This window comes from Gopherus flavomarginatus, chromosome 15 (assembly GCF_025201925.1).
Source record: "Gopherus flavomarginatus isolate rGopFla2 chromosome 15, rGopFla2.mat.asm, whole genome shotgun sequence".
Taxonomy (NCBI): Eukaryota; Metazoa; Chordata; order Testudines; family Testudinidae; genus Gopherus; species Gopherus flavomarginatus.
Window position 1 is genome coordinate 20,014,812 of NC_066631.1, and position 20,646 is coordinate 20,035,457.

At 47.9% G+C, this 20,646-nt stretch overlaps 2 protein-coding genes across 9 annotated transcripts in view; both read right to left on the reverse strand.

Moving 5' to 3' along the window:
• Positions 1 to 1,860: 1,860 nt before the first annotated feature.
• NOC4L (nucleolar complex associated 4 homolog) lies at positions 1,861 to 16,115 on the reverse strand. The gene is made up of 15 exons (XM_050924124.1): positions 16,005 to 16,115; positions 15,136 to 15,256; positions 13,227 to 13,333; positions 12,645 to 12,752; positions 12,261 to 12,410; positions 11,528 to 11,627; positions 10,693 to 10,727; positions 10,557 to 10,607; positions 10,103 to 10,214; positions 9,226 to 9,286; positions 7,963 to 8,073; positions 6,367 to 6,530; positions 5,034 to 5,116; positions 3,908 to 4,021; positions 1,861 to 3,215 (listed from the first exon to the last, which is right to left on the reverse strand). Exons 1-15 carry the CDS (start codon positions 16,113 to 16,115, stop codon positions 3,099 to 3,101), a joined length of 1,545 nt encoding a protein of 514 aa, XP_050780081.1. The 3' UTR covers positions 1,861 to 3,098.
• Positions 16,116 to 17,686: 1,571 nt separating this feature from the next.
• Positions 17,687 to 20,646, reverse strand: part of EP400 (E1A binding protein p400) — a 65,601-nt gene continuing 62,641 nt past the window's right edge. For 7 of the 8 annotated variants that reach the window (XM_050923432.1, XM_050923434.1, XM_050923431.1 and 4 more), the window contains one exon: positions 17,687 to 20,062. In XM_050923432.1, coding sequence (XP_050779389.1) covers positions 19,790 to 20,062 — 273 coding nt within the window. In that variant the 3' untranslated portion in view covers positions 17,687 to 19,789. Of the gene's footprint in view, positions 20,063 to 20,087; positions 20,391 to 20,646 lie in introns of those variants that run through there. The other variant, XM_050923435.1, reaches the window with a different exon arrangement.

Below are 20,646 nucleotides of genomic sequence, written 5' to 3' on the forward strand. Positions count from 1 at the left end.
TCGCTGCACCTGCGCTCTGGCCCACTGCTCCTGCTGGGCACCATGGCTGACTCGGACTGGGCTGCGAGCTCCGGCCAGGCTGTGCGGCATGGTAAGGGGCGATGAGCTGGGTTGGATAAGGGGTCACAGGGGGCAGCTGGATGGGGTGGAGGTTCGGGGGGGGCAGGAAGGTCAGGGGATGGGGAGCAGTGGGGGTTGGATAGGCATGGGAGTCCTGTCAGGGGGCGGGGGTGTGGATAGGGGTTGGGGCAGTCAGGAGACAGGGAGCAGGGGGGGTGGATGCAGATGGGGTCTTGGGGGGCGGTGGTCCCAGGACAAGGAGCTGGGAGGTTGAAGGGGTTGGGAGTTCTGAGGGGGGCAGTCGGGGGCAGGAAGTAGAAAGGGGCCAGGTTGTTTGGGGGCCACAGGTTTCCCTACCCCACCCTCAATAGTTTTGCATTCTAGATGTGGCCGCTGGGCCAAAACGTTTGTCCACCCCTGGCCTAAGAGCACTAATTATGGACGAGGCCCCATTGTGCAAACACACAACCCCCCCTCTACTACAGAGAGTTTTATGGCCAGAACAGTACTTTAGAGTGGTAAAGCTCATTCCTGCACAAGAAAGGGAATGCGTTATATTGGGTTGAGGCACCTTTAAATCCACACTTGGGATTATATCAACATAACCCCACCCCCTCATGTGTCAACCATGCCTAAATGTTCTGCACATAGAACACCTCCAGATTTTTAATCTTACACAGAATGAATGAGAAGCGAACCATTTGGGGATGAGGATACAATCTGTTTTCCTTGCACTCTCCAGGGTTTGAAGTGACAGAAGTTGTATTACACACGCTTACAAATAATGGCTACACTTTCATGCATTCTCACACCCAATGCTTGTGCATCTGGCAACTCCTCTTCTTCTAGTCATCATTTGAAACTATGGACCCTCTCTAATCCATCACAAGATCTAACAGGAGAAGCCCAGAATTAGCTCTGCAGTGAAATTCAAATGACTGCACCACGCTTCATATCTTCATGTGCACAGCAGTCAAGGCAAAGTCTGGGTGAAGGCAGCTGGAGGTGAGAGACGGGATCAGGCTACGCAGCAAGGTCTCATTGTAACAGTGGTCGGTAACACTGAGGCAGGGTAGCAAAGGCTGCACATTTAGGGAAACATATCGAGGAGCCGTCAGGTTAAAAATCCAACACAAGTTTATTCAAGAACATCTTAGGTCCTTACATGGCTCCCATGACGGTTGTGTCTGGGCAACTCACAATCTTTAAAGGTAGTGCAGTGCTATCACCCCACTTTACAGATAAGGAACAGAGGCACAGTGGGGGTTTGAATCCAGAACTCCTAAATCACTGGCTAATGTCACAAGCACTGCATCACCCTTCCACTGATATCAGAAGACAGGGAGCAGAGGGCAAGGAGACTGGCTGAGACCACATTCCTGCCTTTGCACGTGAGAAGCCAATAATGAAGGCAGGAGCTCCCTAAGGAAGTCAGGTGCCCAGCTCCTACTGAAATTCAACTGGAGTTCAGCACCTAAATTCCCTAAAGATCCCTTGAATATCCCAGCCAAATCCTCTCACAGCCACCGATAGAATTATCTATTCAATTCCTTGTATGTGGCCCATGGTAATTTGCTACTTGTTCCACGCTTAGCTTGGAGAAAACATAAAGCTGGTCAGTTAGAGGACACTATCATAGGATGTATTCTGTCCCAACTTATGCAGGACCCTGCAGAGATTTCTACCTCTGTCCTTCCACCCCTTGCCAAAATTAGGTCTCTCTCACCTTCTACCTGCTTCTTGCAGGAGATGGAGAAACATTTTCTGTTCAAATTGTTGCAAGACAGAGCTAAAAACTTGTTAAGACCGTTGGATCCCATTGATTTCAAAGAGACTACTCACATGCTTAACTTAAGCATGCACGTAACTGGATCTCCAGCTGCGCACTCAACGTCTTTCAAGATTCAAGCACAAGTCAACAGCAAAGGAAATTTCTGTATCACTTCTGGAAATCCAAGTCTGGGGCTTTGCCAAACTATTCATCTAGCTTCATCAAACAGTGGAAAGACACTATTTAACTCCTGACTGGCATTCAGGCTTCCACTGGCTACATTTCTCTTCCTCTAAGTTGTAAGTGGAACTATGTTTAACCAACTCTCAGCACTCGGGAAATAATACGCAGGATCAACATGGCCTCCCACTGCAGTTTGACCGGAAATTTAGCCACAGTAATCCCCAAGAGTATGCTCATGTTCAAAGCAGGACAGATTTAGCCTGTGCTAACGTTCTGCTAAGGTAACTTTGTACCAAGTGACTGAAGTGTATGCAAGAATTTGGTCCCATCACCACCATAGTAGATGGAGTTAGTTGGTGTCATCTGTGAACAGCTGCTTTTGGAAATCGAGTCCGTTCTTCCAGCCTCTGCATGCAGGAGCCAAAACCCAGTACCTGTAAAGGTTTATAATACTACTCCGATTAAACTAGTTTCTTACTAGCTGAAGTTTGTCAAATATATGTAGACGATAATGGTTGTAGCGTCATTCACCTGACACCAATTTACAAGCCATATATTGAGATCGCCTGCAGCAGGCCCAAGTCCTACACCACAAGAGTGGGGCCATCTCCGGAGTGAAACCCGGGCAGGACCCAGGTCTAATGGACTCAGAAGGTTCCCACTCCCCTCACCTCCACACACCCAGATGCCAATGTGAGGAGTGCACTGCCAGAGTACATCAGGTCCCTCCCGCCCCGAATCCAATCAACAATAACCCACACCAGACACTTCATAGGAAGGTGCAAGAACCCAGCAGTGAACAATTATGGAATAACTGCCCATAGAGAAAGATGCTTTCTGATCCCAGGCAGGAGGTGAAGATAAAATGCAAAAGGGAGGCCAGTGAGAAACAAGGAATCTGTTAGGAAGAGGAGGAGCAGCCCATTTGTGGAGGTGGATGAAGATCACAGGAACATCTCAATTAGTCCAACCATCAACTTGGATTTCACAGCCAAACTTCAACGGAAATACTCATGGATCAGCTGGGTGTGTCTTCCACAGTCAGAGTCAGTCATACAGAAACGTGTATTACAGAAAGGCAGCATCATTCCAGCGCAAAATGCTCCGCAAAGAGATCGTCCTTCTTGCCAAACAAGCCTCTCACTTGTTCAAACTCCAGGGGCACGCTGGTGACTTTTTTCTTTAGCTCTCTATCAAAAAGCTATTTAAACAAATGCAAACGCAATTTGGGTTTCATTAGAACTCTGTAGCAAAAGGGTATTTTTTTTGGCAATACAAATTCCAGTCACGCAAGGCTAGACATTTATCCCCACACCGAGAGCAGGAAAGGGGAAAGCCAGGGATTCTTGAGGCCTTTTTGATTATGTGACAACAGGGGAAAAAAGAAACCGTTTTTAAAGGAGGCAGCACAGAAACAGACAAGAGGTTTAAGGGAGCTGCACCCTTTATCTCATCACACAAGGAACAAGGTGAAGGCAGCACTAAGAAATGCATGGAAGGCAAAATTCACCCCCAGCGCAAAGGTCCAGGCACTTAAGACCTAGCAAGGGGCCAGGGCTCAAAGCTCTGCTGCCTCACGCTCCAATAGGAGACGGTGGCAGGGGGAAATATTTTGACAGCTGAGATTTCTCCGGGACAGACTAGAGCTGGTAAATGAGTATTAAACTAGTAACAACTTGGCTGGCGTAATCAGGACCTGCTGCTGTCACAGCCTCCCACTCCTACGCCCCTCCCACCAGGCAGGCAGAGCAGAGCTTAGTGCCTCGCCGAGCCTGGCTACCAACTCCACCTGGACAGCAGGTGCTGAAGCTGAGCAGCCCCCGCAGGACGTGATCTCGCTCAAGCCCCCATCCATTGTTAGTGTTCAAACACACACCCAGCGAACAACCCTACCTCATAGGCAGATAGCTCCAGGAGCTCCGATACATCATCTTCTAGTTCAGACAGCGATTGGTTCACAACGGCAGCTGCTTGGGCCACATCAGGGTGATAGTGGCTCTGAAGAGTCTGAAGCACCAAGGAGAACTAGGTACGTTCTATAATCAGGGGAGGGCAAGACGAGTCCATCGGGCTTCCCCAACCCCACTGCTAGCATCTGAACCTCTGCTGATCTGTTACAGCACTAGTTTAGTCTGACTAAGGCCCACATCCTCAAAGGTATTTAGGTGCCTAGTTCCCACGGGAGTTAGGCACCCAAATAACATGGTGGATTAGGGCCTTATAGCCTGAGCAACAGTGATAGGTTTGCTGCTCTTCCCACCTTCAACATCGATGCGCAGCATCTAGAAATAGAGCCTCCTACCACCTGTCATGCGGTCAGCAGCCCCTTAACCCAGGGAGACCCTGCGTAGGGACACTGGTTAGCATAGGCAGGGACTGACTGTCCATCACGACCAAGGTCAGGCTCCCGCAAACACAGTTTCCTGCAGGCTTCCTCCCTTATGCAAAAGCGCCATGGAATTGAAACCTGAAAAGATACCCTTGCTGTAGAGTTTTAGAGCCACCACAGAATTTAATACATTCTGCCTGGCTAGAGAATCCCACGGGAGGATTCAAAGAAGGGGAGAACCTGCTACAGATTTTCAGTTCCACAGAGCCCAACTGGATTTGTCCCAATTAAACTCCACAAGGGTTTTTAGTGGGATCATTTTTACCCCGGCCCTAATGTCTTGCTTATTTAGTGCAGGATATTTGCTGTGCTCAGTACCATCTTCTGCAGCTAACTGCGTGCATCTGGTTGTGCGGCCAGACGGACTGGCACTTAGGGGTCATTTCCTCCACAGAACTACAGCCCAGCTCTTGTGCATGTGAAATAATTTGCATTACAATTGGAACTGAGGGGCAAGAGGCAAGTAGGACACCGGCCAGGAAGTCAGCTCATTTCCAACCATGTTCCTTAAGTGACATCTCCTATTGTAAAGTAATGCAGTGAAAAGGGGGGGGGGGTGGGAAGTAAGCAAAGAAGGGGGGCAAGCAGGGGCTCTGTGTTCTGCACCAGTCAGGTTATTGGAGGACTTGCCTGTAGCTCCCACAGAGAGCTCTCCAAAGCCCTGCTTTCGGATGGCTCTTCCTCGTCCATAATGTATGGATCTTCTGACAGATCTGAGAGAGAAAGAGAGACATTAATAGGAACATCTATAATGCACAACTAATAGCTTCCCTGAATGGGGATACATACACCACCAGGGACACATGGCAGAAACAGAGAGCAATGGGCATAGCTAGACTGGGATAAGAAACCATATCTGACACGCCGGCGGTAGAAGAATAAGCCTGCACTGATGTGACCTGGCAGACCTCAGGGCTGCTTGCACTCCAAACCGTGGCTAACTCTGCTGAATTGTAACAGACTCTGAGAACTGGAGGCAAGATGCCAGAATGATTTGAAGCTTAGACAGAAGTCTCACACAGCCCCAACTTGTCACTAGAGGCTGTTAAGCCAACCTGGTAGGAGAAATGCTGGGAACTAAGGAAACACTGAGCATATTTATTCATATCCAAAATAAATTTTCATTCTCTATATTGAGCACAATAAAGTCTGCCCCAGGCCATCCAAGAAATAGATTAAAACGACTCAAAACACCTACAGACTCGAACATTTTCAAGTGACTAGTGATTTTGTGGGGCCAATTTGAAACCTGATGTCCAGAAAGTGCCAAGCAGCCACACTCTGAAAATCAGTCCCTTTGAAGCATCTCAACCTGGGCATCAAAAAGCACCAGTTGGGTATCCACATATCCATCCACACAGACGTCCTCGGAAAGCATTTATTTAGCTGGACACCTAGAGAATGGCGGGTATAGCAGCTAGATCTCAGCAAAAGGAATCTACTTGCCATGCCTTGCTCCAGAACCCTTTGATTTCTAGATTTATTGGTTTTAAATACACATTTTAGCACCATGGTGCCATTGGGTGTGTGGCTGTATCAGTCCCTGAGCCCACTCAAGCTGGGAGCTGTCGCAGCAGGGCCACACGCCTGCATCTAGTCATTAGCCCTGCAGACGTTCTCAAATAGGGCTGCCTGCCTCTAAGGCAGAGGAACAGATAGGGAGTCTTAGCATCAGAGAAGGACCTAGAAGCAGCTCTGTGCCTCTACCGGGTGGAAATGACTGAGAGGAAGACATTGGCAAGGGGCAACAGCTGGCTGGAGAGGACTGGGGAGCTTTGATAGATAGGCCATGAGGACTGTGAAATCCTGGAGACAGACAAGGGACACAGACTACTCTGAATCTTTGTTAAAAAAACCCAGGAAGGGACCCAGAAATGGGATTTCACCTTCCCCAGCTGGTGGATTGGCCCCTTTGTGAACGCTTGGTAGAGCACTGCAAGCCCCCTCTCCGTTCTCCTATTACCTTCAGGTCCGCCAGGTTTGTGCACAAGAACCTTGCAAGCTGGGTGCCTCCGGAAAAGATTGCAGATGAAGGGAATGACCATGAGCAAAGCCTGAGGCGGAGCGGTGAGGGCCAACCTAGAGAGGCGCTTTATGAACGCTGCCACCAGATATGCTGGCAAGTGCCTATTGGAAACAAGAGAGACCAAGAAGTTATGCAAGTGTCAAAGCCTTAGCTAGCGTCTAGCAGGCGACTCTGCAGCATGTGGCTCCTAAAAATCTGATCCAGATACAACACAGGCAGTCGCTGACAGCACATCTTCATGCTGATGTGACCTTCTTGGACTGTCCAATGTAAAGACGCTACAAGCAAAAACTTTAACCTTTTCTTTTAGCTTCTTTTAATTGGGGCCTGGCACCCAAGTCCCAGTGAAAGTCAATGAGTCATTCACCACGTTGCCATCCACCGCCGTTTGTGCTCCATGCCTAGAATCTCAAATTTCTCTGATGTCCGATAAAACTCTTGTGTGTCATCTCCCCTTCCCCTCAATCTTTTGATCTGCATCTGTGGCATCTCTTTATGGACATTTCCAGCAGAGACTGACTCGTAGCTTTGTATGTGGTAATTTATACATGCATTTGCTAATTTGTGAGTGCTTGACTTTGTGACCTCAATAATGTTATTTAAATGAAGTTGTGTGTGTGTGTATGTGTGTGTGTGTGTAAGTGTAATTGGTACGCAGGCCATGGTGACACATTTATGAAATATCTTTAGGACTAAGGTGAGTGTTCCAATTGTCAGAAAAGACCAAACTCGTCTGCAATGCCTGATAAGTGTATATGACAGCTGTCCTTATTTTTACTAACCAAACCCATTTTACCTCGCCCATCAGCCAATCTAGGCACTTCCTCTGGGACAGGAGAGCTAGGATTAAGGATGATGAGTTACAGCTACTCAGTCTTGTGGACTAACACACAGAGAAATTCATACTGATTTTCTAGTGGTAAATCACAAACTATGTTACTCTTGGTGTATGTCATCGGTGCAGAAGAGCGATAGACATATAGCCTCAAATTAGCAGGTTGTTTATCTAGCTTCTTCCTTCCATGCACTCAACTGGCAGTGTTAAGACAGGCTGTTGAACCCCTTTGTAAAAAAGGGCCAGCAACTTCTCAATGGCTTAACCACCTGCAAAACCTTGCAAGTGCTCTGCATGTTACTCTTGAATTGCACACTTGCTACTAAAGCCACGGAGAGAATGCTATTTGCTCACCACTTCCAGCTACTGATTCAAACAGCAGCCAGCTGAACTGAAGAGCAGCATAAGCACATAACGGACTGCAGATAACATTCAGATACACAACCGCACTTTTACCCTTTTCATCTATTCAGGCACATGACAAATGGTCAAAAATTCTGCAAGTGCAAAATGAGGGAACAAGACTAAGTCACATTCTCAAGCCCAGTTTCCTACATGAGGCTAACAAGTATCAGATCCTACAGACACAGCAAAATATGTTTAGTCGGCGAGCACAGGGGACTGTTCAAGGGCAGTCTCTGGCTGGACAGAAACACAGGGGGAAATAACTGGGCAAATATTATCAAAAAGGTACTTACGATGAAGACAAAAATAAATCGGCTAAATGGAAAAACCGGGCTCGGTACTTCACGTGGTATATGGAGGGGTCTAAGAGGCTGTACAGCTTTTTGTAAAAGTCGGGGTATTCCCTGTTAGAAAAAGCAAACAGATGTGCAAATTCTTGATTTGTAAGTAACCTGGAGGCATTCCTTATACCCTAAACTCCCTTCTCTAGGGCACCCTCATCTGGCCTCGTTCAACTGAGCTGCCAGATGGAGGTTCCTCTCCCCAGCCACCAAAAACAATGGTGAGTTTTGTGCTTTTGTGGACAGCTTTGGTGCCTGGAGTTCTCACCGGCTTGAGTAACCTCCACTGAAATCAACAGCAAAGCTCCCACTGATACAGTGGCTCAGGATCACTGACAGAGGCAATGCAAGATCCCACCCACGGCAAACATGATTTCACCTTTTCCTGGAGGGGCAATTAAGTCTTCATGCCCATTCACCCCTAGCCCAAACTGCTGACAAGACAATGGTGGGTTTTGCAACGGGGACCAGGAAGTGGACTGGGATGGCCAACGTCACCAAGGCTCAGATGTGGAAAGAGAGAGAAGTCGTGGAGCAAAGGACGCCGCAAAAAGCAAAGTCAACTCATTCGTGGAGCAGGTTGGGGGGGCGGGGAGGGGTGAGGTTGGCAGAAGGGCTGGTGCCTATTCAGGGGTGATTTAGAACCATAGAGAAAGAGCAAATTCACCCCATCCTACAACACACACAAGCATCTCGCCTCCTTTTCTCCCCCTCTCGGGGATCAAGTCACAACTGGGAGCTTTCCAGCTCAAACCTGCTCAATGAGTACTGCTTCACTACCCACTGTAAAATGTGTCCCAGATCTCTCTGATGTGAGCTACAACCAGCTCCAAGGGTGTGACCCACACCTTATGAAAACATATTGCAATTGTCTCTAGTAACAGCCCTAACTCCTGCAGCATCCTCATGAAAACTGCAGTGCTTTGCACAAGTGGGGCTAGATTTTCAAGGGCTCTGTACTCACATGCTCGAGAGGGGTTCAGTTTCCATTTAGGCATTTATAGTAAGGCCCAGGTTATCAAACAAGCTCAACCCCCAATGGGATGAACCCTACTGCAGAACCCTGCAGTACTTTGCTTTTTAATGAGGGAATTTTAGAGCACAGGGAACTGGGGAATCCATGTCAGTCCCTTTTATATATAAAGAAGGAATTGCAAAACTCTACTCAAACAAAACACTTGTCCCTTTAAACAAGATGATGTTCTTGTTACTTACAGGTTATGCTGATGAATCAGAACAAATAACCCATTTAAGGCTAGAAGACTGATTGCTCCACCTATAAAAGAGCAAAGTGGGATAGTAAGATCTAGCAAAGCTGACAGGTCATCACAGGTCTCTGTAGCAAACATTAATGGAAACGGACCCCGAAGGGACAGAAAATTCAGAGCACTCGAAACTGTAGCAATTAACCTATGTGAAACCCCCCAGCGTAATGACTGGCTGTAAAATTCAAGGGATGTGAATTCAACTAAAGGCTACCAGAGACTCACAAATCACTTAGAGAGCTTTTTGCTACTGAGTGATTTTAGCTCTAGTTAAAAGGATACATGCACAAAGTGAGAGGAGCTGAAAGAGGCACAGTAATGCTGGCCTAATCCCCCCCCCCGAGGGCAATATCTGGAGACAAAGATACTGCCTTGGAATTCACACTTCCGCAGGAAAGCGGTGCATCTTATATTTAAACACAGACAAGGTGGAAGCTTAGCTTGTTTCACAACAGCACTGGTTGAACTCTCTGGTTTAAGAAATCTTTCTGGTACATGCCTCAATCTAAAGCTCTGAGCAGGATCTTCTTACGTACAAAGAACGGGAATAAAAAGTTATTTCTCAAACAGGTACTGGCAACCAATTTGGTTTATTTCTCTTTACCTCACCCTCCAGGACCCTGAAGTTTTATCTATTTTCCCTGCTTTCCTCAAGGTTGTTTCCCCCGTTCCAGCCAAAGGCAACGCACCTCTACTGACTCAGCCAGACGGGTCCCCCTTTAAATCGCCCCCCAAAAAGGCAGAGGGGCTGCAGCCCACCCGTACCACACTATAAAGACAGACACAGTAATTCCCCAAGATTCACAGAAGTCTATTTCTTTACCCACCTATGTCATAGGCGACTGTCAGGAAGTCAATCATAAGGGTGGGTTCATTCAGGTGAGGCAGGATAGAGTCGTGCAAAATTACAAGAACCTTTTTGTAAAGGCCGTTGGGTAGCTGTGAAGGTGGAAACATCACATTAAACACTTGCTGCAGAGAAGAGAAACACCACCTAATTAAAGGCTAGAAGGGTTGACTCAGGAAGAAAACTAGAAAGGGCTAGACAGATATAGCATAGTTCAGAGACAAAGGTCCCGATCCTGTGCCTGCAGAGACCCTAAATGTAAAACATTTTGGGTTCCTGAGTGGGTAGGTGGAGCTATGCGACAGAGACGGGGAATCAGCCTTAACACCAAGAGTGTTAAGTTGCGTGGACGATTTGAGAAAATTCCAGGACGGCAATAGTAACAAGAGTTAGAGGAGGCTAGGTTAAAGCAATAAAGGCCAGCTCCCACTCACCTTGTGTTTAAGAAAGCCAAGCCACATCCTTTCAAAAGCCCGCTTATGCTCCTGAAGACAAAAATGCAAACACTGAGCTAAACGTACTGATGAACACACTGAGTTCAACTCTGCCAATTATCAAATGAACTGTTACCTTTAGGTTCGATACCTTCCATTCTTCCTGGTTAGCTGTTTAAGGAAAAAAGCAAGACAAACAGTTAATCTGAAATGACCAAAAAAAAATGACATCTTTCCACTGGCCCTTTTCAAATAGCTACACTGTAATTATTACAGTGAGCCAAGCACACCTGAGTACAGTTTTATTTCAGGCTGAATCTACATGGAGCTGTGGACATCTGAAAAGCTTTTCACTTTGGACATCACTAATCAAATTGTTCTTATGCAGATTTAAACACAGAGGAGTTAAACAAGGTATGATTTTCTCATGTCGTTGCAGTTTGATCAAAAATATACAAGGAACAAACATCTTTAAACTTCTGAGCTAATGAGAATCTAGGCTTGCCCAGACCATCTTGGTTGAAGTGCAATGGATGGGAAGGAGGAATAAATGCCAATTAAAATGACCATAACCAACCATGGACACTTCGTGCAATTAAGCAGGTTTGGATGTTTCAAAGCTTTATAAAGGCGCTCTCACACCATGGTTTGTCTTTCCTCAAGAGCATGTCTCTCTATTAGCAGGTGGAGATGATACCTCCATAAACAGTGATCCAGGGCAGCAGAAGAGGGTAGATCCTCAAAAGCAGTTTTAAAAAAGGACTGCAGAATGTTTTCTTTTTTAAATACACTGTCATGAGCGTTTACGATACTTCGTTTTAAAGTTCTGCATTGCAGAAGTTGGATTTTGTTACATTTGGTGCGATTTTAATCACATTAGCGAGTTCTAACAAGCAAACACCCTTAAGCATGCTTCCCCCCCTACTCATATGCCATCACATGAAGCTAATTGCAACACGACAAAAACCAACCTTGCTTCACCATGAAACTGACCACCTCACTCTCTTGGCTTGGCATGCTAATTGATGAAATGAGGGAAAATACATTCTGTTGGTAAACTGGAAGCGGAACCTGGGGAGGGAGGGAAAGCACATGCATAAGTAAGAGTCGCACAAAGGATCAGTGACTTGAACATTCGTCTATTTTACCAGCAATGACAGCATTTAACTAGAAAAACACATTAAAACAAAGCTCTGGATGTTAGATTCAGAGACAAATCAACATTAGAATCAATCATTCTTACAAACTCTCCCAGTCTTAAATTTTCCTGGTTTGTCTAATATAAAACCTGAGTCTGAATTAACCCTTGTTTTACAAAACAAAAACTTGGCTGCTGCTGATAGAAAAAACAAACCGACCATGTTTGCCCACTAGAGAATGAAGCAAAAATCAAAACCTTCTAGCTGAGCCCTCCAGATTGCTCAGGTTTGGCTAAATCAGAACGCAGTACCCAATCAAGGAGGTTTTGCAAAGGAATCCAGAAAAACACGCCTAGTTAAAATGGAGGACAGCGTTCTGTAAACCTGGCATAAAAATAAAATAGGAAAGAGCTCATGGCATGCAAAGGAGCACACCTCTCTCTCTAGGACCATGATGGGCATTCCAGGTATGGCTGGAGAATCCCAGACACTCACTTCACTTACAAGCTGCAGCTTCCAAACTGAGGGGTACCCAAACCCACTTCAACTGTAATATTCAAAGCACCTCTTGTGTCTTCTGCATGACTTGCCCAATATTTTCAGCGACAGCCTTCATCACAAAGTACCGAATGTCATCATACTCCAGGTATTCTTGGAAACGTGAAATCAGGAGCGAAGAGTCCTCTTCACAAGGGATTAAGTTCTCCACAACTAACTAGCAAAGGGTTTTGAAAAAAAGTAGCATGTCAAAATTTATTATACACAAACACTAACAGAGATATTTTTGTTAGCCATGAGCTACCTCAGACTTCTGTTATCTCAGAAAACAGCAGAAAGTCAGTGCCTAGTCTTCTATGGCGTCCGAGGATGAACATATGTCCCCAGTGTCTACGTTCTGTGCATGACACAGAATAGTTGACATCAACTACTTTTAAGTTTTGCCACTCACTTTTAAAAGCTCACGAGGGAAATGGAAACTCCCTTTCCATTCTGCTTTGACCAAAGGGTATTTCCCTTCCAACTCAACAAACTTCATGAGGGTAACGAGTGATAATTCCTTTAAAGGAGACAAAAGAAAGATTTAAAAATAAAACCCACAATAAATCTTAGAGATGCTCACTCTAGTCAGGATGAATATGATGATAGGACAACAACAGAAATCTCAGCTATATATGACAGCATTGGAGGTGCTACTTGAGGGAGGAAGGCAAGAGTCTTTATGACAGCGGTGGGCAAACTGCGGCACAACAGGGGTAAGCTGATTGCAGGCCATGCGACATTTTGCTGACATCAACCATCTGTAGGCACAGGTCCCCGCAGCTTCCAGTGGCTGCGGTTCGCCGTTCCCAGCGAATGGGCATTGCAGGAAGTAGCAGGCAGCAGGTTCCTTGGGAGTCACCTATTGGAGCAAATATCTTCCTGTGTGTTCACCTCAAAAGCATCCCATCTAAGTATTGTCCCTACCTATTTTGCAAATTCTGGAAGGGACACCCGGCGCAAGGCAACATATTATTAAACTAACAAAACTTACCTTGACCTGAAAAGACTCATGGCCCATCAGCTCCACCAAGCAGTTGACACAACTGTTATAACGATGCCTCATCCATATTTTGTATTTGTCTTCTGCACTGTAGTTATCTGAAGGGCAAAATATAAAGAGAGGGGCTTCTGAATGCCCATGGGCATGACTGAAATGGAGCAAATCAGAGAAGTTAATGTGGTTTCTGACAGTCCTGCTCAGGGAGGGTATCAGTCTAAGGGTTACAGCTGGTAACAGGCATTACGAGGCGTGTTCCGGCCTTTGTTCAGGAACTAACTCAATCAGTGAGTTTAGAAAAGTTACAACCCCCATAGGCCTCAATTTATCCATTTGTAAAACATGAATCTCTGGCATCTTCTATCTGAGGCTCTTAAAAAGTACATTTATGTTAAGCCTTGATCTGCGCTGCAGGATAAGGAGGCCTTATCCCCATTTTAGTTAGCAAGCTGCCGTGCAGATAGGTGAAGTGACTTGCCCAAGGTCGCACAGGAAGGTCTGTGGCAGACCAGGGAACAGAATCCAGATCTCCTGGCTCCAAGTCAGGTGTGTTTGTTATAAGCTCATCCTTTCCAAATGGTGACTAAGGGCTTGGCTTCACTTGCAGATGTAGAGTGCCGGGAGTTAACCCAGCCTTCGGAGACTGCAGCAAGGAAAATGCTGCCGTGCGTTTACACTGTCAGCTGCAAGCACACTGGCGTAGTCACATTAGCAGTTCTTGCAATGCCACAAAGAGCAGTGCACTGTGGTAGCTATCCCAGTGTGCGCAAGCAGCTGCAACGTGCTTTTCAAATGGGGGAGGAGGATGGAGTGTGTTGTGTGTTTGGGGGGGAGAGAGTGTGTGTTTTGGGGGGCTGAGGGCATGTCAGCATGCTGTCTTGTAAGTTCAGACAGTAGTAGCAGACTTTCTTCTCTCCCGCCCTCCCACAACAGCAGCATTCCACATTAATGCTTTGCTTTGTCTCAGACCAAATAAGCATGCCAGCTGTCAGAAACGGCGCTTTGAAAGGGGATATCCGCTCACCTGCAGCCGATTTCAAAACAATGAGAAGAGTGGCCACTTGACTTCAGCGGATTATGAGGTGTTCCAGAGGCCAATCACAGCGCAATAATGCAACATCTCGTCCACACTGACATCTGGGCATTTCAGTCAAGGCACAGTAAGCTTTACGCGTCTCCTGGAGGCGGATTACCAGGAGCGCTCCCGCTGCAGAGTCCAGGCGCTCTACATACCTTGCCAGTGTGGACACCTCAGGAGTTAGGGTGCCTAGGGCTGCTTTAATGTACTCTAACTCGCAAGTGTAGCCAAGCCCTATAGGACTTATTCTTTACTGATATCTGGTACTGATTTCACTATGGCGATTCAGAAACAGACCTTGTTAAAACAGTGCAGGCCCCCTATAATGAATGCAGTTAGGCTAGGCCTCATATCAATGTGGTAGGACTATGTCCACACTAGAGAATTGCACTGGTTTAATGACTTTCATTTTTAAGGCTTAGTCTACACTTCACATAGCTATACCAATATAATTGTCAAGTCGGGAGTCTGAAAAAACACATTCCTAACCAGCACAGTTCTGTCAACCAAACCTTTGTTGACGCAGCTAGTGCTGCTGGGGAGGTGATGTTTCCTGCGCCGTAAGATGCATCTACACTACAAGGCTAAGCCAGCATAGGCTGTGTAGTGTAGACATTCCCTAGTTAAACTGGTACAAGATGTTTATGTAGATCAGGCTTTACCAGCCCCTCTCACCCTCAGGGATGTTGGGAGATTTAACCTCCTCTGATGAAAGTGTGAATTGTCAAGGCTGCTATGGGATTATGCCGGGAACTGGGGTCACATAAGCACGTGGCCAGGGTTTACAAAGAGCCGCAGAGAGCAAGCAAGCAGCCACTCGCTTACCTGCGAGAGAGGTCTCTTCTTCCGGCAGCTGGCCTACGAACAGCTCCCCCCGCTCCAGCAGCGTCCCAAACAGCCGGCTGCAGGTTCTGATGGCACAAAGGATGACGTCCTCCTCGTCCACCTGGGGGAGAGAAGCAAGGTCACAGAGCTGGTCCGCAGGGAGGCAGATGGGGACTCAAAGGGGAGGCAAAGACAGCAGGAAACCTTCCTATCGGGGCTGACCAAGCTTGTCCATAGGAACCGCCTGGCAAAGGCCCCTCCATGCCTCCAACATCACCCCCATTGCCACCACCCAACCCCCCACTGCCACCGACTCCTAGTCCCAACCCCCCAACTACCCCTCACCCCCAGCCCACCCCAGTCAGTCCCCCACTCTCCCTTACCGCAGACCCTGGCACCATTGCAACCACCCTCAGATCCCCTCATTGTTCCTCCATTGCTACTGATGCCCTGCCCCAGCTCCCCCATCACCAACCCCAGACCCCTGCCCTTCCCCCAGTCCCTTACCAAACCCCATCCCCTGCTACCGAACCCCGTCCCCTGCCCCTGCCCCCCCCAGCGCTACCGAACCCCGTCCCCTGCCCCCCCAGCGCTACCGAACCCTGTCCCCTGCCCCAGCTCCCCCACCACCAACCCCAGACCCCTGCCCTTCCCCCAGTCCCTTGCCCCAGCCCCTTACCAAACCCCATCCCCTGCTACTGAACCCCGTCCCCTGCCCCAGCTCCCCCCCAGCGCTACCGAACCCCGTCCCCTGCCCCCCCCCAGCGCTACTGAACCCCGTCCCCTGCTCCAGCTCCCCCCCAGCGCTACCGACTCCCGTCCCCTGCCCCAGCTCCCCCCCAGCTCCCCTCCCCGCGGCCCCCGCTCGCCTGCAGCAGCTCCAGGATCTCGAAGACGCGGTTGGCGCTGCCCCGGCTCCGCAGCACCGACTCCAGGCTGGAGGCCAGCGCGGCGGCCGCGCTCTGCCCGGGCTGCGCCATGTCGGGGCCGCCCCACGTGTGCGGACGGAGCAGCCGAGCCAGCCCCTGGCGGCGGCGAGAAGAGGCGCAGCCCGGCGGAGGCGAGTCCCCGCCCCGAGCTAAGGCGGGCTGCGGCCAGCGCGGATCCCTCCACCGCCTCCCTCCCGTGCGTCTCGCACACCCCGAGCCGCATGGCAGCAACCCGCACCCCCTGCTCCTCTGAGACCCCGAGCCGCATGGCAGCAGCCCCCACCCCCGTGCACCCTGCACACCCCGAGCCGCACGGCAGCAGCCCCACCCCCTGCTCCTCTGACACCCCGAGCCGCACGGCAGCAGCCCCACCCCCTGCTCCTCTGACACCCCGAGCCGCACGGCAGCAGCCCGCACCCCCTGCTCCTCTGACACCCCGAGCCGCACGGCAGCAACCCCACCCCCTGCTCCTCTGACACCCCGAGCCGCACGGCAGCAGCCCCACCCCCTGCTCCTCTGACACCCCGAGCCGCACGGCAGCAGCCCCCACCCCCCTGCTCCTCTCGCACCCCGAGCCGCACGGCAGCAGCCCGCACCCCCTGCTCCTCTGACACCCCGAGCCGCACGGCAGCACCCCCACCCCCTGCTCCTCTGACACCCCGAGCCGCACGGCAGCACCCCCCGCCCCCTGCTCCTCTGACACCCCGAGCCGCACGGCAGCAGCCCCCACCCCCTGCTCCTCTGACACCCCGAGCCGCACGGCAGCACCCCCACCCCCTGCTCCTCTGACACCCCGAGCCGCACGGCAGCACCCCCACCCCCTGCTCCTCTGACACCCCGAGCCGCACGGCAGCACCCCCCGCCCCCTGCTCCTCTGACACCCCGAGCCGCACGGCAGCGGCCCCCGCCCCCTGCTCCTCTGACACCCCGAGCCGCATGGCAGCAGCCCCCACCCCCTGCTCCTCTCACACCCCGAGCCGCACGGCAGCAGCCCCCACCCCCTGCTCCTCTGACACCCCGAGCCGCACAGCAGCAGCCCCCGCCCCCTGCTCCTCTGACACCCCGAGCCGCACGGCAGCAGCCCCACCCCCTGCTCCTCTCACACCCCGAGCCGCACGGCAGCAGCCCCACCCCCTGCTCCTCTGACACCCCGAGCCGCACGGCAGCAGCCCCCACCCCCTGCTCCTCTGACACCCCGAGCCGCATGGCAGCCGCCCCCACCCCCGTGCACCCTGCACACCCAGAACCAGGGCCAGGTGGCAGCAGCTCCTACTACAGCTGCAGTTCTGCAAACACTCATGCTTTTGTCATGAGTCTCATGATAGTTATTGTCTTGAAAGCCCCAGCTCCTGGAGTCAGTCCTCTCTCTGCCTGTAAACAGCCAGATTTGGACTATAAGCATTAGTGTTCATTTCACATGCATTAATTCTGCTGGAGTGAATTAACATTTATAAAATCAGGCAAATCCATGGACAAAAAAGTCTTTTTCCACCACAAGAACAAATTACTAGCAGTCAGTGTTAGTTACTGGTACTTTTAAAAGCCAATGCCCTACCCTTTTTAACAAAAAACAGTGGAAGTGTAGTGAACGTTTACCCTACACAGTACTGAAATGACAGATATGTTATAAAAATGTACATTTTATTACACCTTCAGGTAGGATACATCACTATTCCTTACAATCCTACTGATCAAGTACAAATATTTATGTTCATAAAGTATTTACAGGTAGATTGACTTTCTAACACCTTGGGAGAGTGACAAAAAAAAATCTGATTTACATCCTCATTAACTGACCTTAACAATAAAAACAAAATTGCCTCTTTAGACACTGAATCAGACCAGCACACATTGATAGTCAGCAGTTTTTTTCCCCACTCTTACAAGTGTTCCCCCTCCCACTCAACTTTCAAGAGCTGAACACCTGAAAGTAAAATTGGGGCTTACAACTTCTAGGCAGTACTTTTAGATGAGCAAAATATACTGTACCTGCTGTCAGTTATCCAGTTGTCCCTGCATTTTAACAATTCCATTGCCAGCTTTATTAGTCTATGTTGCAGAGCTGCTAATAGAGATTAGCTAATTGCCCTGGCTCAGGTGAAATCAGGGGAATCTAAAAATTGTTCACTAGTTTGCTCATGTACAAACTTGGTCAAAACAAAACAAAAAACTACAACCTGAGGGTCCAGGAAAAATAGTAAGATGCAGGAGAAAAGTAGTAATGAGATTAAAAAAAAAAAATAATCAAGAACTCTGCCTGACCCCAGATATTCTAGATCTTAACTGAATGAGACATTTCCTACTTAAAACAGAGGAGCTCCTTATGAATTCACTTATTTAAGCCATTTGTGCTACTGTTTGATACCAATAACTCTGTATCTATAGAAATCAGAACAAAAGATACACACATACTTTTTCTTTAATTAGACTCCCCTCCTAAAATATTGAAAAAATTACAGAATGGGGAGGGGAATCTTTGTTTAAAAAAAGCAAGTTTCAGAAATGGAATATTACCATTTTCACTGAATTTCATGTCTGTGTCATGCAGTTTTGTGGCCAAAGTTAAACAAATCTATTCATCCAAGAGCTTTCTGAATCCTCTCCTAGTGCTGTCAAACAGGCTTTTGCAGCATTTTTCCCCTCCTAGTTCTATGCATCTTTTCCTTGTTTGTTTGACAACAATAAGGCAAACTGATGTGGAGGAAGAGGCATCCAAAATACCAACCTGAAGATACATTCATCATTAGCTTTAGTAAAAGAATAGTACAAAAGTTAGATCTTATTCTTTACACAATTGAAATATTAGTCTTAGATTTCAATTTTCTATTCCCCACTCCCCCAAGCTGAAAGATGAGTAGAAAGTACTGAACATTTAAACATGTTGCAAAAGCAGAATTAAACGGATGTATTAAACTCCATCTGTTCACGATTTTCCCATTTGGAAACAACTAAGGGCCATTTGTTTAGAGATACCAATTCAACAATTCTTTTACAAAAAATGGGGTACACTTTAATACACATCTACAATCAATACAGTATTCAGCACATGCCTAGAATATCCATTATTTTAAAGTGAAGTATGAGAGCGAGTGCACAGGTTGGGTGCTTCAATAAACTGTACACAAAACTACTAACAAACATTTTAAAAGACTTACAAAAATGGAGGATGAAACATGGTTTTCTTTTTAATTACAGATACTTACAAATTTTCACATTTATTGGCTAACCGCTGCAGGAGAACGTCAAATATAATTGGTTCTTCTGAGGGATGATCACCTCAAGTGAGAACCACATGCAGCTTTCACAGCCAGGTGGAAAGCACTCTGCTACACTAGTCACACTTAGTTCTTGGTATGGCTTTGCAATGGATATTAAACACTCATACACATTACAGTAGAGGACTGCATATTCTTATTGGCAGTTATACAATATATTACATGGATGAATTATACCAACATTTAAGGGATATCACCATTTTTTTGTAAAGCTGGGGCAGAATGCACCTTGTATGAACTTTATGAGCATTTTCTGAAGTGAGTTTTTGGGGGGGGGTTTGAGAGAGAGAGTTTCCATGTTAAATGTCAACCGCCAAAATCCTTCTCTTAAAAAATGAAAGAGATTTATCTTCATTTGGATGGGGATCTGCAGAGAACCTGCCCACGTTGCCATGGCTTAGCAAACATGAAATGCGGTATGTCCATGCTTATTTCAATTTAATCATTAGTTCAACTAGGTTTGGTGGGTGCCTTCAATCTGACAGTAGGTGTCCTCATTTGCACTTTTGCTTGCTGGTTTTGGGCTTCAGATGTTGCTGGTGCCTGGGCTGGATTCTGTACACCTGAGGCCTGAATTTGGGGAGATGCTGTTGTAACAACTTGCTGCTGTATAAGTTTCTGCTGGACCACTTGAGCTGTAGCAGTTGTTGCTGGAATCACTTGGACCTGTTGTTGACCTGCAGTCGTCTGAGACAGTGTCACAGTTTGGGGCTGAGCCTGAACCTAAAAATATTTAGGTGACAGGAGATAAAACATGGTTCAGCATTAAATATAGAGTTCATTAGTATTCTGCACCACAGTACAGCAGTTTACTTGGTTGGACGTTTTTTCTTCTGACTGACAGGCAGGTGAACCAATCACAGTAGACAGCTGTGGCCACTGCAGCAAGGTTTTCAATGTTCTCCTGCTTGTCTATCCATTTTGAGATCACAGGAATGAAAACGGAGGAGCAACTTCAACTGTCACTACCTTCATCGGAGGCAGAATGAGGGGGAGAAGTCACACTTCAGCAGAACGCCCAAGTTTCACTGTGAGAGGTTCAGGAAGTGCCCTGTCAGTCAAAGAGGAAACCCATCCATTGTGAAGTGTTGCATTAAGGGTGCAGATAAACTGTAAACATTCAAGGTAGTATTTTCAGAAGTGTTTAGCACTGGCCTAACTGTGCTCCCACTGAAGTCAATGGTATAACTCCCACAGCTGTAAAACAGGAAAAGGATGAATACCTCTTTTGTAAAGGACTTTGAGATCTACTGATGGAAAGTGCTGTATTTAAGAGCAGTGATATTGATTGGGAGCAGACTTAGGTC